Source organism: Chionomys nivalis, chromosome 1, assembly GCF_950005125.1.
Source record: "Chionomys nivalis chromosome 1, mChiNiv1.1, whole genome shotgun sequence".
NCBI classification, from domain to species: domain Eukaryota; kingdom Metazoa; phylum Chordata; class Mammalia; order Rodentia; family Cricetidae; genus Chionomys; species Chionomys nivalis.
Genome location: NC_080086.1, coordinates 175,599,029 through 175,616,020, shown reverse-complemented (window position 1 = coordinate 175,616,020; position 16,992 = coordinate 175,599,029). Strand labels below are relative to the sequence as shown.

General features: G+C 37.3%; 1 protein-coding gene across 3 annotated transcripts in view; it reads right to left on the bottom strand.

Moving 5' to 3' along the window:
- Grm8 (glutamate metabotropic receptor 8) overlaps window positions 1-16,992 on the bottom strand; it is an 818,705-nt gene that overhangs the window by 294,004 nt on the left and 507,709 nt on the right. For all 3 annotated transcript variants that reach the window (XM_057770162.1, XM_057770181.1, XM_057770171.1), the window contains exon 7: window positions 6,891-7,091. In XM_057770162.1, coding sequence (XP_057626145.1) covers window positions 6,891-7,091 — 201 coding nt within the window. The remainder of the gene's footprint in view (window positions 1-6,890; window positions 7,092-16,992) is intronic.

Here is a 16,992-nt window from a genome sequence, read left to right as displayed (position 1 = left end):
TACTCTAACCATTAAATTTATAATATTATGTATCTAAACATTCAGAAAATATTCTTTTTTCTTTTGTAGTTAAGCTAAGCAACAATGTAGATTTACTTTGAAACTTTTCTAATAATTATCTTTTCTCTTCATTTGACACATTTTCAAATGTGTCGAAGTTACCTTCATATTGAATTTATTTTATTTTCAGTTTGCTGCCAGATATTCTAATATTTTTTGAAAGAAGTACCAGAGATTGACTTTACATAAAGTAATAATTGTGTAAGAAGCCTCTTGATGTTTCATGTTCATGTCTTATCTTATTATTTTCTAAAATAGTTATTTTAATTTTTAAAATATATCATCTTCTGATCAAATGATTTAAATCTAAAGAAAGCAAAATGATAATCTTTCTCTTTTAATAATAACTTTTGCTATTTTTTATTTTGTTATAATATTTTTAATTTACAGGACATTAATGACAGTCAATATATCTAATAAATCTACTCAATAGAAATAACTATAAACATACTGGTTAGATGCTGAGAGAACCGTATTTTATCATGTTTAAAATCCATTCTCTTTCTACATGGGTTATTTTGTACTTATTACAACAATACAATTTATATTTTAACAATTTATCTTTTATACAGTATCATAAAATATCAATCATATTTGACCTATTAGCATGGCTGCAGAGCATTTCTTAATATTGAGTCATACAGATAGTTAAAGATATCTTATGCAAATCAAATTTGGTTCCTAATTGGACTACAGTGTTCAGAGATTTATAATTGTATTTTAGAATTATTGAATTAAATTCTTAAAATGAATAAAATTTCTCAAGAAAATATTGACAAATTTTACTTTAATGCCTGTCTCTTGCAAATGGTCCTGTTTTATCCTAGAAAGCTGAGCATAGTAATAACGCAACCACCACCTCTCAGTTCAGTTAAGGGGCACATCACACTGGGTATCAGGGAATTCAGCCAGACTGTGAAGGCTAGTATTATAGAACTCCAGAGCTGATATCTGCAATCTGCATTGCTTCCCACAGATACTGATTGAATCATAGCTGTGTCTGCCTCAGTCTAAGAAATGCTTGTCACCAATGAAGCAACCAAACTCCGAGTCCTAAATATGATCCTCCTTTTCTTTCAACCTCCAGCTTAGACTAAGTCACATAAAGAAAGGGTGTAAACACCCCCTTATACCCAAGCAGCACCCTGACAATCAGCATGTCCCATTTGCTTTGAAAAGCATCAGCTGTCTGATCTGAGTTTGTTCAGAGGATTCAGTGCCTCAAAGTTGGAATTGAGACTTTGCAGCCAAGAAAACATTATGTATTATACATAATATATATTAGTATGATACATATATAATGAAATATAAAATATATATGGCATCATAAGTCTCAGTTCTTGTTGCTCTGAAACAAAAGAACTGCATCCCAGCTGTGTACTTGGGCTGCTCTGCAGATCAAATGTAAGAAAAGTCTGTACAATAAGAAGAGCTAACAGTAACAGAGGGCTGGTTTTACTTCATTAGAACTGTTTCTTTTCTTAAATATTTCACATTCCCTTTTGAAATTTCCTGACATGTTTTCATAAATTCTTTGTGTTACCTTAGTTACATAAGTTTGGGTTGTTTTTGTTATCAAACAAACAAATAATCCTAATTATTACATGCTATTATGCTTCTCTCTCCCCTAAACTGAGCTCAAGAAAAGGCAAAAAGAATGGCAGTATCTCTGAAATTCCATCCAACACGTTTTATGCTAAATATAGTACCTTTGTTCTGGAAAATCTTTGATTCTATACAAGATGTAGAGTATTAATATTTTATCATTTTGGAGTAAAGAATTGACATGGTTGCTTAAACTTTAAAAAAATGAACTCTTCCTTCTTTGTGTTTTTCTTATGATAGATCTTAGAGTTTTAAAAATTTATAAAAAGAACGTTTTGTTCAAATAGTCGCAATAAAAAGGAACCTAAAAGGCAAGTCTTGCCCAGGTAAAGAAGGAAAGTGACAAAAAACACCTATGGAAATCAAGAGTAATTCTACAAATACCAGGATTCAGAATATGCCTACAGTACAGAATCAGGAATGAAAGTTCCAACAATGCATGAAATCAATCAGATTAAAATCAGTAAAACTCCTATCGCAGTTTATGCTTTTGTTGTCAAGGGGTACTGTTTAGTTCAGTACTTTGACTACATCATCTTTAAATAGCTACTGTAATAGAATAATGCTGATCGAAGGTATCATGGTTTGTGACCCTAAATTCTAGCATGTTCGTTACATACTCAATTTTAAAACACACTATAAGATGCATGATCTTTTAAACTAAGTATTACCACACTGTTGCTTAAGTAGCTATTCTTGGTTACAGTCTCAGCAAGAACAACTTTAAGCACGATCCTGTCACGCCAACAGTCTACACAACATGATCCTGTTATACCAATAGTCTACACAGCATGATCCTGTTATACCAACAGTCTACACAGCATGATCCTGTTATACCAACAGTCTACACAGCATGATCTGGAACACCAACAGTCTACACAGCATGATCCTGGAACACCAACAGTCTACACAGCACGATCCTGTTATACCAACAGTCTACACAGCATGATCCTGGAACACCAACAGTCTACACAGCATGATCCTAGAACACCAACAGTCTACACAGCATGATCCTAGAACACCAACAGTCTACATAGCATGATCCTAGAACACCAACAGACTACACAACATGATCCTGTTATATCAACAGTCTACACAGCATGATCCTATAACACCAACAGTCTACACAACACCCAGTTGTTTGGGCTACTTTATCACCTCCTATTTACAAAGTAGGAGATTCTCCCTCCAAACCAATGGCATGGTTTTATTCATTCAAATTTAAGAGTCCAGTGGACAAAATAAAACAGTATTTCCCAGTACTAATGTAAAAAAAACAAACAGCTTGGTAAAGTTATTTCTAAGATGCAATTTAACAGCTTGGTAAAGTTATTTCTAAGATGCAATTTCTCTTTGACACAGCCATAATTCAGTATTTAAATGATCATTATTAAATAATTTTATCCAATAGTCAATTCTGGGTGTCTCTTTTTAAGTACTTGAAAGAACATTTTGTATTGCACTGATTATGACAGTAAAGTTATGCAAAATTTCTCTGTAAAGCTCACTTTTTTTCACCTTTGGTTTTTTGAGACAGGGTTTCTCTATATAACAACCCTATCTGTCCTGGAACAAGTTCTGTAGAACAGGTTAGCCTCAAACTTATAGTGATCTGTCTGCCTCTGCCTCCTGAGTGCTGGGATTAAAGATGTGCACCACCAATGCCCAAAGCTTACTTTAAAAAAAAAAAAAAAAAAAAAAAAAAAAACAGTCTTTAAGAGTTTTGCTAGAATGTTCCTGAAACATATTTGCTACCATATAATTTAGCAGCTTTAGTCCCAAATAAGCATATCTGTGAAGTGGCATTTCATTTGTATTTTAATAAATAAAGCTTGCCTGAAGGGCAGAGAGTAAAACAGCCCACTGGTCAGCCTTACAGACCAGGCAATATTAACACACACCTTTAACCCTAGTAGCCACATTAGTTGCCTTAGAAATCAGGTGGTACATGCCTTTAACCCGAGTGGTGCAAACCTTTAATCCTAGACCTAGAGAGGATTATAAAACAGGAGGAGACAGCTCTCAGACACAGTCTCATTCTGAGATTCCTGGAGGCAGGATTGCCATTTTGGACTAAGGTCAAGTTAAGAGTTGGTGACCAGCTGTATTGCTTTATCTTCATGTTGAGCCCCAATATCTATCTCTGAGTTTTTGCTAATCATGCTTCATATCTGAGCTCTTAGGGAAATAAAAATTGGTCCTAAAGAATATTTAGTATGGCCCATGGCACCTATCATACAACCAGTACTTGACTGATTCAATTAAGTGAGATCACTGGCCATCGCCAGCACAAGCCACTCAAAGAGATTCCAATTAATGACACAAAACAACAGATTGCTGGGATGTTAAAAGAAAATTCAAATTCCAAACATCTATTTGCAATTTATGAAAATCCTGCAAAAAGTATTGAGTCTAAATGTGTGGCTAGAAAATTCGGACCATATAGTCACTGAGACCCTTTAATGAGCTTCTAAGGCCAGCTAGAATCTAAGGGAAGCCTTGATTTTGCCAATCACTTTAACCCAGAAATTCTTATGCTAAGTGACTGAAACATTGTATGTGTCAGTGCAGTGGTGTAGAGGATAGAACTGTAAAAACAATGTATACAAACTTCCTGTACTCATTCATCACAACAGAGCACATCCCACATCAGTAGATGGCGAAAGGAATATTATTCCTGCGTCCTTGGAAGCCTCTCTCATGAAACACCCACTTGTGTTTCTTAGCTTTGATTATACTTATGCAAAACAGTCAAAGAGAAGGCTTCATCTGTGGCTGCAAAATCTGTTAAATAACATTGCGTAGTTGGTTGCCAAAGGCCCACGAAATACCTCTTTTTAGGAAGAGTTTCAAAGAGTATTCTCTCGAGATTATCTAGAATTTGCCCCATCCCACAGATTTTATTGTTGGTCTCTTTTAGGCTTTGATTGTATTAAAATTGCATAATAAGTCTTTAAGTTTCTAACTCAAGTGTTTTCTTCCTTATTAATGCTCTGATGTTACACATCTGTTTGAATAGATTTATATGCCCTTCTAAATATCATGAGGAGTCAAGGTATAAATAATGAATGAAGATAAGTAGGTGGTTCAATACTGAGACTTTTTTTAAATGGCCAGAAAACTAAAATAATTATTTAACTTCTACTTAAGTTTATATTTCAATCTCTCCCCCTGTATCATCAACAAAAAAACTTCAGCCCTCATCAAACACGCCTTCAAGGACCATGGAGAAATTCCCCTTCAAGTTCATACACTAAAAGTTATGCATTCCTGAGACCCAAGTTGGAGCTTGTGGACTGTTGCATCTAGCATAGTCCTCTGCTGATTCCATATGTTCCCTACCCCCAACCAGTCCAAATGTACACCTCTTAGAAGTTCCTACAAGACCACACCTGGCTTATATGGGAGATGTCTTGGCTTTATCCTTGTCTGAAACGTCTCTCTTCTCTGGCCTAGATCTCCCCTATATAAATTTTATAATAACATTTTCTTTTCTTTCAGAGCCCACTGTAATTGCTATCATTACAATTTCTTGTTTTTATCAGGTTAATACCTTTTCTAGTAAATCCAATTCCTCTATGTCTTATCCATGTTACTTGTAAAATATCTTTAGTACTTATTATAAGGGAGAACCTAATCTGTGCTCAATAAATGCCCCCCTAATTCAGCTATGCTTGTTTCTCCATCTAGTAAATTAAAGATAGAAGATTATGGGAGAAATCGGCATAAAAGGCAAGCCCAGAAACAGTGACAGACTATATAGAAGTGAGTTAACCTATAAAAGGAAGACTCAAGAACTCAGGGATCATTGGAGTCCAGAGGCAAATTGTCTTAACAGCTATTAGACATTAAGACACTCTCTAATAGTCCATAATTGCAACATTACATCAGAGGTTAGTATAATAATTGAAGCCATCAGGAAGGGTTAGCCCTTGATGCATGGTTAAGATAAAAGTAAAATTAGTAATTCACCTTTAAATTGCATTCATTGAGTGTTTCTTTAACATGTTTCCTTTTCAGAGGTGAGCTTCAGTTATTGAGAAAAATCTGCTCATTTGCATTCTTCTTCCCACTTCCTAACTCTGTTGGAGAAATGAAGTGTTCCCTAACCTCACATTAGAGTAAATAACTTTACATTGTAACAATCCTCTTTTGTTCAATTTTATAGCTGCATGAAAATTATTTTCAAACTCCCTTTAGTGTTTATATTAACAAAAGAATTAATGTTATAGAATGATTCTAGCAAATTTTGCTATAGAAGACGATGTCCTGTACGGAATGCAGACCAAATTATTCCTTACTTTGCCAGTACAAAGTAAGAGATGGCGTTTCCACTTGAATTCTAAATTAAAGATGACCTTGTGCTGTTTTGAGAAAGGCTGGCAGCTGAGGTCATCCCAGTGTATTGTGATAGACAGTGTGGCATTGTGCATGGCCCGAAGGCATGTCCACTGTGTGGATTACAGCCAAGCTAAAGAATTAGACAGTTTGGAGCATTCTATCATTTTATTTGAAAATGATGGTCAAAGTCGTGGGCAGCAACCATTACCACTTTCATAAAAAGACAGTAGCATTCACTAACTCTATCATTTCAGACAGACAGTTCAGCAATTCACAACCAACATATCCTGACTTGGATTCTTGTGACAGTCACAAAAACAATATTTATGCCTCTACAGTTTAATAAAAAATATCTACACTGCATCGCTAAAATCCTTGCTACCGCATGACTAAATTATTGAAGAAAATACAAGAAAATATAGACATAAAATTAAACGTACAACAGTGTTGGAGTATTAAAGTAACTTCACCCATTTTTCCTCAATAGCTTAGTGTTTAATAAGCTTAATATCAGATGAAAAACAAATTTCTATAAGGTCTTCACTAATAAAGGCATGAGCAAAATATTTTTAAATAAATCTGATCTATTGCCACCAGTTCCGAATGAGCCTTATAAATGATTTCTGAAACAGCGACTTTTAAGTAGACTATTTTGATTGAAAGAGAGTTATTTTTAACTTTTGACTCTTTCAAGAACAGATTAAGGACAGCACAGAAATATGTTTGAGATTGAAAAGCAGGTGGAAAAGTTCACACTTCTGAGCAAAATGCATTGCCTCTAATCTTTGGATTTCTACTTCGTCCGAACGAACATCTTCTATAGATAGGGGGTGTGAAATTCTCTGTCGCTTAATGTTGAGGATAGAAATAAAGTTGTGACTTACCATTAAAATTCACAGCCCTGATATAACCCAGTAGCTCTTTTCCATCGATGGTGCCCATTCTTGGGCAAAGGCCTATGTACCCTGGGCAGAGTTCTTTGTGCATGTTGTGCAGGGCATATGCCATGGAATACACTGCATCAATTACAAATTGGACCTTTCCCTCCTGTTCGTAAGATGAGTCCCGTGCAATCCGCTCCAGCCCTGCACAGAGAAAGCAAACTGTCAATGGACAGACAGTATTAGATTGTAAAGAGACCAGCATGGTGATTTCCATCCTTTAAATTTAATAAGATGTAACTCTTTTTTTTAATGTTAGTCCAGTCCTTAAAAGTGAGGTTTTTATATTGGGTTTTGTGTTTTAAAAGTTTTTTTTCTTTAATTTGGAAAGAACAGAAATTATTTAACTAGTAGCATGAGTATATACAAAAATCACAATAGAAATAATATATGACCATTATCTCTGTTTCCTCCTTGAGTGCTATTTTATTTACTTTCTCATAACTATATAAAATTTTGGTAATCCTATGATCTTTTAAGGAAAATGTATAAAGTGAAATTCTTTTCATCTAGTTTTGTTTCCATGGAACCACTGTATTGGTGGCCGAATGCAAGGTTCCTCTTCACTTCATATCAATTCTTGTTTTCAAAGTGCTATATTTAGAAGTAATTTTGTAAGTATTAAATGATAATGTTTGCTTAAGTGACTCTGGATATCTTTAAAAGAATCATTCAATTTATTTTCTCTTTGAACCCAATTTTCTCTTTTAACTTTCTATTAGAAAGATGTAGGCTACTCAAAATGAACGTTAGTGGGAATAATTGTACGCATATTTAGTCATAGTTAGGGCTGATAACTTTGCAGTATATAGGTTGATGTTTACCATTTAAAATGCAATAGTAGTAAAAAGTTTAAAAATGAAAAATAAGTTAGACATCAGCTATAACCTAACTGTCTGAATTTGAAGATGAGGAACCTGGGAATTTTGAGGATAACAGTCACAAGGCACATAGAACACAATCTAGAAACTTTCCAAGTGTCAGATTAAAAACTCAATATTTTGTTCTTCTTCTGGGAGAAAACATTCTAAATGTACAGAGCTTGGGGTATGAGGAAAAGAAGAATAAAAAGAAAAAGAACGTATTAGAAATTCCTACCTATCATCCCAACCTATCCAAACTTTATTCATCTGAAGCTAAAGCATGTACTTCAGACTTGCTCATGGATCCCAGTTATGTGTAATAAATAATCTTTAAATACAGTAAGTATTTACTTTCCTAATATGTATACTTCTTCTAAATTTAGTGAGTTATATTAAAATGGTTAATACCGGGGTGTTTATACTGCAATAAAGTCAGTTAACTGCTTATTCAATAATCTCCATTTGAAATTAGACATTTTTCTTCAGCTGTCAGTCATTTCTCTCACTCTGTTCTTTTCGATTCCATTGGTTGGGTCTCTGGACCTCAAAGCCTGTCATGACACCAAATTCTGCTCTTCCACTTAATAAATAAATTTCCTTTCATTTTTCTATTTCTATAACCATTCTCCAAAACTCAGTGCCTTTTCTCCCAACCTCAAAATCTACACATACTCGATGCTGTCAATACTTGCAACTAGACATAGTAGAAATCCAAAAAAGAGATTAAAATACTACATCAAATTAGTAATTAATTAAAGTCATTTGAAAAAAATAATGTCTTGGAAAAGAAGAATTGTATAGCATTTTTGTCACTTGACTGCAAAACTCACGATTGCAATTATTTTGTCTCTAGAAACAACTGCATCTGAGTCACACTCAGTCTAAAGTTGGTTTTTCATTGTCAGTGCTAAAATGACTATTTTCCTAAAACCTCCTTTTAAGGATATTTGAGTTTAGAAAACTAGGAAACACAGCAAGTTTTCACAAAGAGGACCTCCAAGACTCCAACCAAGGCTACAGAGTCCTCAGCAGTGTGATCTAAGTCACATATCATGCAGGTATGGGAACTATCTCCCCTCCATGTCTCTGTGTTCCCTTCACATCTGGAATGCCAGGACAGTGACAGTGATGCTAAGCCCAAAATTTCACCATATTCCCTGGGAAGCAAGTTTTCCAGCTCTACCTCAAATTTATCTCCCACAGTTTTAACCACAAAATAGACAACTCATAAATATATTTTAAAGAAAGACAGCGGCAACTGAAATATCGCTTCCTTATTTTTAGACTCTTATCAGGTTTTCAGATACTCTGGTAAGTTCTGAATTGATGATTTTTCCCAGGACATGAGCCTGAGACCTGAGCAATCCTGGAAAAGCCATGGTATTTGCTGAGGAAACAAAGGGCAGGAAAGTCAGGGAGAGAAAACTGTCTAAGACAGGCCTGGATGGTTACCCACTGTTTCCTTAACATTGATCTACTGAGCTTAATGAATCAATGTGAAGTTCAGTAAGCTTACAGCTGCTATTCTGAATCTCGCTCATCCCTACAAGTACAGACTCTCAGAACCACCCTACATTTACTGGACTCAAATCTCCTGACATAGAGACACAAAGAATCTGTTATTTGAAATACTGTGAAGAAAACCGTGACCTAGTCAGGCTGGTCTGGATACTGTATCTTGGGACCCATGACTTCCTAATCTACTAATCATAAAATTAAAAATATAAATTGATCCAGATTATTTTATGGTATGGCTGTATGAAGATAATTCTTTCATTGGAGTGCAAATAAAAGAAAATCTAATGCATAGGCAAAATATTATCTTGGAATGAACATTTTATCATACAAACAGAGCAAGAAATTAAAAACATATATGGAAAAGGTTTCTGAGCTGATTCTAAGTGGAAAATTAAGACTTCGTCAATTGATAGGAATAGACGCAGCTGAAATTGTAGTACCTTTTACTAATGAGGAATTTCTTCTTTATGGGCAGTAAAATGAGTATTTAAAAAGCTTGCAGTAACTCTTTGGGAGAGATTAACAACAGATATCCCAAAAACAAAAGACTTTAATTCATAAAAAGAACCAATTGGGACCTTTCTCACATTGTATAGGAAACACCAATCTCTGGAGTCCCTACACTCTGTACTGATGCAAATAAATCTGGAAAAGCAGGTTATAAATTTAGGCAGATTAGGAAATTTAACTAAATTGTCTCAAACTCCTTATGATTCTGTGCAAAATTCAGAATTATATGCCGTTCTCATGGTATCAATGGATTTAACAGAACTCCTCAAGAAAGTCACTGACTCTCAGTATGAAGAAGGAGTTGCTTTACATATTGAAACCACTGAACTTATTCCTGATGAATCCTAACTCCACAATTTATAAAATTATAGGAAATAGTTAGGAATAGGGATAATCTCATATATATTACACATCAGATCCCATATAGATTTGCCAGGTCCTCTAGCACAAGATAATAATGAAACATTCTTATTAGTAAGAATTGTGCTGGGGGTCTCAAAATTTTATTTAAAAAAAAAGCACCATGTTAATAGCAAATGTCCGAAAAAGGATTTTCCCATCATTTGATAGCAAGCCAAAGAAATTATAAGAAAATGTCCTACTTGTTCCTTGTATAATCAGATTCCATTATCTGCAGGAAGTAACCCTAAAGTTATGAGAATGTGGAAACAGAAGGTATAAGAGGGGTAGAGAATGTGAGCACAGTGGGAAAGGTTGAAGGCCAAAATGCAAAAACAGCAGAGGGAACATATTAAACAGGAATGTACATCTTCCATATGAATCTGTTTATACTGGGCTCAGAACATTTCCCTATTACATAACCTTTTTTCCTCTTTCTCTTCTTCCTCCTCCTCTGTAAATATTGCAATGTATCTAATTTTGTTTTCTTTCTTGCTTGCTCTGGTAGGAAAGGGGTAAAAGGAAGATTTCTTTGTCCCATCACTGCAGGCCGATGGTGGCTAACAATCATGCAATTGGCAGAGAACACCTTAGCCAAACTATTTCAAAGTAATTACTGGCCATGAAAAAATTCAGGAATCTTAAATTTTCCCATCAACAAAGGAATATATTTAAAAGTTATACTTATATGAGTTCTTGATTTTTTTCATTGGTTACTATTTGCAATGATGTATATCTCTAATCACACTATGTAGGGGGCAAAAGCGCAATTATAGGTTCAAATAAAACATGAGATACATATTAAGAACCTGTAACCAGGATCTGAGGAAATGGAATAGTTGATAAAGAAGTTGTTGTGTAAGTTGAGGAACTAATATGAATCCTCGGCTGCTACATATGACACATACTTATAATACCAGTGCTGTGGAAGCAGAGGGGGAAGACAAAATCCTGGAGGTCACTAGTCAGTCAGCCCATATGAACTAATGAAGCCACATTCAATAAAAGAATCTGTGTCAAAACCTAAGGTAGAAAGTGTATGTTAAAGCATTTGTTCAGCTATGTTCATAGCAGCATTATTTGTAATAGCCAGAACCTGGAAACAACCTAGATGCCCCTCAATGGAAGAATAGATAAAGAAAGTGTGGAATATATATGCATTAGAGTACTACTCAGCGGTAAGAAACAATGACATCTTGAATTTTTCATGCAAATGGATGGAAATAGAAAACACTATCTTGAGTGAGGTAACCCAGTCCCAAAAAGATGAATATGGTATGTACTCACTCATAAGTGGATTCTAGCCATAAATAAAGGACATTGAGCCTATAATTCGTGATCCTAGAGAAGCTAAATAAGAAGGTGAACCCAAAGAAAAACATAGTTATCCTCCTGGATATTGGAAGTAGACGAGATTGCCAGGCAAAATTTGGGAGCTTGGGGTGGGGGTGGAGTGGGGGTAAGGGGAGATGGGGAGAGAGAAGTGAGAAGGGGAGGATGGGGAGAGCTTGGGAGAATCAGACTGTTGGGATGGAGGAAGGTTGGATATAAGAACAGGGAAGTATATATCTTAATTAAGGGAGTCATTTTAGGGTTGGCAAAAGACTTGACTCTAGAGGAGTTCCCAGGTGTCCAAGGAGATGTCCCCAGCTTGTTCCTTGGGCAGTTGAGGAGAGGGCACCTGAACAGGCTCTATCCTATAGCCACACTGATGAATATCTTGCATATCACCATAGAACCTTCATCTTGTGATGGATGGAGATAGAGAGCCACATTGGAGCACTGGACTAAGCTCCCAAGGTGCAAATGAGGAACAGAAGGAGGGAGAACACGAACAAGGAAGTCAGGACCGCAAGGGGTGCGCCCACCCACTGAGATGGTGGGGCTGATCTAATGGGGGCTCACCAAGGTCAGTTGGACTGGGACCAATGGAGCATGTGATCAAACTGAACTCTCTGAACATGGCTGACAATGAGAGCTGACTGAGAAGCCAAGGACAATGACACTGGGTTTTGATTCTATTGCATGTACTGGCTTTGTGGGAGCCTAGTCTGCTTGGATGCTCACCTTCCTAGACCTGGATGGAGGGGGTGGACTTCCTACAGGGCAGGGAACCCTGACTGCTCTTTGTACTGGAGAGGGAGGGGGAGGGACATGGGAGAAGGGGAAAAGGTGGAAATTTTTAATAAAAAGAAACAGTGAAAATCCTACCAAGTCTTTTTACTAAGATGCTCTAACATGTATGAATGCATAGGAATCAATTATGTATGAACCATATGAAGCTGGATCACACTGAAAGAACAATCAAGGAAAAGCAACTTTATTTTGTCTCTCCGTGCCTCCATATCTTTTTGTCAAGATGTGTGTATAAATCTGTGCTACTTATTTAACAGATAATGGGGAATATTGTTATAGACTGCAAGAATTTCCGGTGACTCTAAAACAAAATCATAATCTATTGTTTATAGAATACATGGAAATAATATAACACTGTATTTACTCACATTTGTATGTGTATGCATATGTCTGTATGTGTGTGTGTGTGTTTTCATGTACATGGGAATGTGTCAGGTCCACAAGAAACCCCAATTCTCCAAATTCCAGAGGTTAGACACAAGTCAGCATACCTTAGGAACTTGTGAAGCTATTTTCCTCTACCAAAGGAGTCATTTTCCCTTGTGAAGCTATTTTCCTCTACCAAAGGAGTCATTATCCCTTGTTACTAACATAAGAGACAAATGGCTATCTGTTGTGCCTACTAGCATACCAAAGCATTGTCGGCCTCCAGGCTCCCTCAGTATCACAAGTACCTGGTACACATTTTAGAGTCCATGCTGGCATTCTGGTTGCTCTTCTCAGCCATCTCTCACCAACTTCCTACAGCTCAGAAACTTCCCTCCCTGTAACTTCTCATTCTTCTTATTACCCTGCTATTTTGGCTATATGCTGTCTTGGGTCTCTGCCTTCATGTCTCTATCTCCCTGCCTCCCCCCCCCCCCCCCGCACCTCAACCCTGCCCCCTTGACTCTCTTCTCTTTCTGGCCTGGACTCTTCTATATGCCTCCTCTTGTTTTCTCTTTCATATCTACAATACAAACTTTCCTCTTTACCATACTTTGGAACTGTCTTGTTGTCAGTGTATATACATCATGGATGTATAGATATGAGTGCATGGGTATTTATGTGTACATGGAGGCTAATGGGTAACTTTGGATCTCCTCAACAAACTCTTTTTTTTTTTTTTCTGCAGCCCAGAAGTCAGTTTTAAGCGTGGTGTAGAGAGCTCAAACTGCAGACTAGGGACCTTTCAACACGAGGCCTGCCACGTGGAAAGGACCTGCCCTAGCTCGGTGGGAACCTCCAAATGTTAGGAATATTTCCTAACCGAGCTCTCTGACGATGCAAAAATTCCCAATCAAGCCAAATCAAAACAAGCCAAATTAAGAAATATCCAGGTTTAATGGGAGATCTGCGCTCTTGGGTGGCCCCAAGGGGGAAACGGGAAGCCGCAGAAAAGTGTCCCCCGGGAGGAAGAAAGGGGGACCACGTGTTCTTCTTTTGGGGGATCACTTAAGTACCCTAGGGAGGGTTCAGGACCTGGCCTGCTGGGATTTGAAGTCCAGACCAGGCCTAGGGGCTGAGATAGATGCCCAGGGACTGGGGCCTATGCTCCCAACCTAACACTTAGCCAGAAGTAAGACTCAGCATGTGTGAAGAATAATATTCCAGGTCGCATCATTTTTCTTTTTAACATTTTTTTGAGGAGTGCGGGTTTGAAACAGAGTCTCCTATGTAGTCCAGACTGGATTTGAACTCGTTATTCTTCCGCCTCAGCCTCCAGAATACTGGGATTACAGTTGTACATGATTTCTTCTGGACCATCCTACCATTTCAAGTAAAAGTTGGGAAGGCTTCCCACTGAGTGGTAACCTTATAGAATCAGCAGACACTATAAACCTTTCTCCCGTGAGCAGCGAAAGCATACGTCTACAAACAGACTGAACCATATTTCAAAATTTGAAAAGAAACAGCTTATTTTTGTCTCAGGCTGTTTGAATGCTGCATTTCTCTTTGCAATTGTGTGTCTTTCATGGTAATGCTTAGGGTTTTATAGCAACAGGAGCCGGCTCTTCCCTTTCTAAATCTGATTCTCTCGTTCATCTACAGTTTTGAAAGCTGACAGTGACTCGTGAACTTAATTGGCTATAAAATTTCATTATGCTATACTTTCTAAAGTTAGCATTAATGCATTACTGTAAAGCACTAAATATTGTCAAAGGCTGTCAGCCATCCATTTAAAATGCCACTGTAAAGTTGTGACGGGTTTTAGTGTATGGCTTAAAATTAACCGCATACAGCAACAAAGACCTCTTGCATGTTGGGAGATGAAGTCACCCACTATTGTACAGCAAGATTGATGCTTTCATTAATGAAATCTCAAACTTCTGAGTGCACATTATGTTTCTGGAAAACGTTCAATGTGTGTGAGTCCAAAAGATATCATGTGGACTTCAGTTCAGGTAGTTCATAATCTCTGGTGTATCATCTTGGTGTTTATTGCTTCTTTTTAAAAAATTATCAAAAATATTTTTCAGCAAAGTATTTTTATTTTATTGAAAATATATTTATTTTCTCACATGGTTTCCCCTCCTCCAACTCCTTCCAGATACTGCACAACTCCCCACCCACCCAATCCCATGCCTTTTCTTTTCCTTTTTCTCTCTCTTTAGAAAGACAACAGGCAAACAAACACACAGGAAGAATTAAAATAAAATAAATAAAACACAAATTGACATCCTCTTATAAAAGAAAAATGTTTTTTTTTTCTCCAATGGAGTCTCACTGTTTATTGTTTCTTATCAAAAGGAAAAATCAGCTCAAATTTACAAACCACTGTTTAGGTTAAAATGGGAGACGCTGAGCCAAGCTGGGCAGTAATTTACAGCTGGGGGAAAGACATTTACTATTGCATAGTTTTGCTTTCTACGCATTTCCCACTTTTCTAGATAGAGTTCAGTTTAGTAAAATTGGAATTTCGGAGTGTTGTGTTCATTTTCTTGAAATTAGACATGCACTACTTCAATATATAACAGAGTAAACATCGTTCAATTTAAAGCAAAGAGGTAAAATAAATTGGACAGAAGAAATAAAGCTTATCAGTTGCTGTATTCACAGGAAACCAAACATTCCAATTGTTTGCGTCTTTTTTATTATTGCTGTTTTCATTGTGCTGGTAATACTTTCAGATTCTAAATTCATATGTTAAAAAGTGTTTCTTTTAGAACATTCCTCCCTGGTGTTTTCTTAAGTATGCAGCAAGTGTTTTAAATAATTAAAGCATTTCCTCGAAGTTGCTGCTGAGAGATTGGTGAGAGGAGAGGAGCATTCGTGAGCCTGCCATGAATAAACGTATCAGGGAGAGAATTTAAGAGTCATTCTGAATTCCACAAGAGTTCCACAGCCCTTACTCAAGGCCACCACGATCATGACAGTAATGCATCACATGTGCTTTCTCTAACGCAGCACACAGAGGCTGTGATTGCAGAACACAGTGACTTTTACACCATTAGGATCCTCAGTGTCTCTAAAACACTTTTCTCTCAAGAGCAGCCAAGCTGTTGAGGTGACCAGCGTAGGTCATCTTTTACTGAATGTGTATTGAGCTCAGAGATAGAATAAAGGGATTATGTGTAAACATGAGACATAAGAATGTCTGTTGGGCATAAAGATACACATGAGAAGTGTGAGACCCCAACTGCAAAGGAAGGAAAACTTGATACCTGAGCTCAGGCGAAAATCCAGTTGATAAAAAGGAACAGTTAGCTAAAGGAGAGGACCCAACAATCAGTTATCCTAATGTCAGTCAGTCAGTCAGTCAGTCATTGTCTTAGTTAGGGTTTTCTATTGCTGTGAAACGGCATCACGACCATGTCAACTTTTATAATGCAAGCATTTCACTAAGGGAGCTCACTTACATTTTCAGAAGCTTATTCCTTTATTATCATGGCAGGTGTTATGGTTTTGGTCCCTGGTCCCTTTAAGAGGCAAGCCACGCCCACTGTCAGCATCTTGGATCTCTCCCTGTCCTCTCCTGGCTCAGGGGTGTATTTCTCTGTCTCTTGGGCCCTTCTCTCTGTCTGTCTCTGTCTGTCTCTGTCTGTCTCTGTCTGTCTGTCTGTCTGTCTCTCTCTCTCTCTCTCTCTCCTCTAAGTAATAAATGTCCACTTCTGATCCATACGATGTGTCTGTTACATGTCCCCTACCCACACGCCCACTCGCCACGGGGAACTTCAACTTGCTCAGTCATTCACCACATGAGGAGCAGCCCGCCCCGCTGCTCTGTGAGCTCGTTGTCTGCTCACACAGGCTGGCTTGGGTGGCTCTCCCGGGACCCATGAGTCTCTGCCTGGGACTGGCTGTGGTCCTGCCTGTGCCAGGGACCCACCAGCATTTCCCACCACCAGCTGCAGGGATCTCGCCAACATTTTTAAAAGCAGGGATCTTGTCCATATGAAGGCAGACATGGTGCTGCAGGAATAACTGAGAGTCCTACATCTTTCAGGCAACAGGAAGTTGACTGAGACACTGGGCAGTATCCTGAACATAAGAAACCTCAAAGCCTGACCCCAAGTGACATGCTTTCTCTAAAAATGCCATACCCACATCAACAAAGCCACACCTCCTAATAGTGGCACTTCCTTTAGGAGCCATTTTCTTTCAAACCACTGCAAACAGAAAAGATGACTAAATATTTA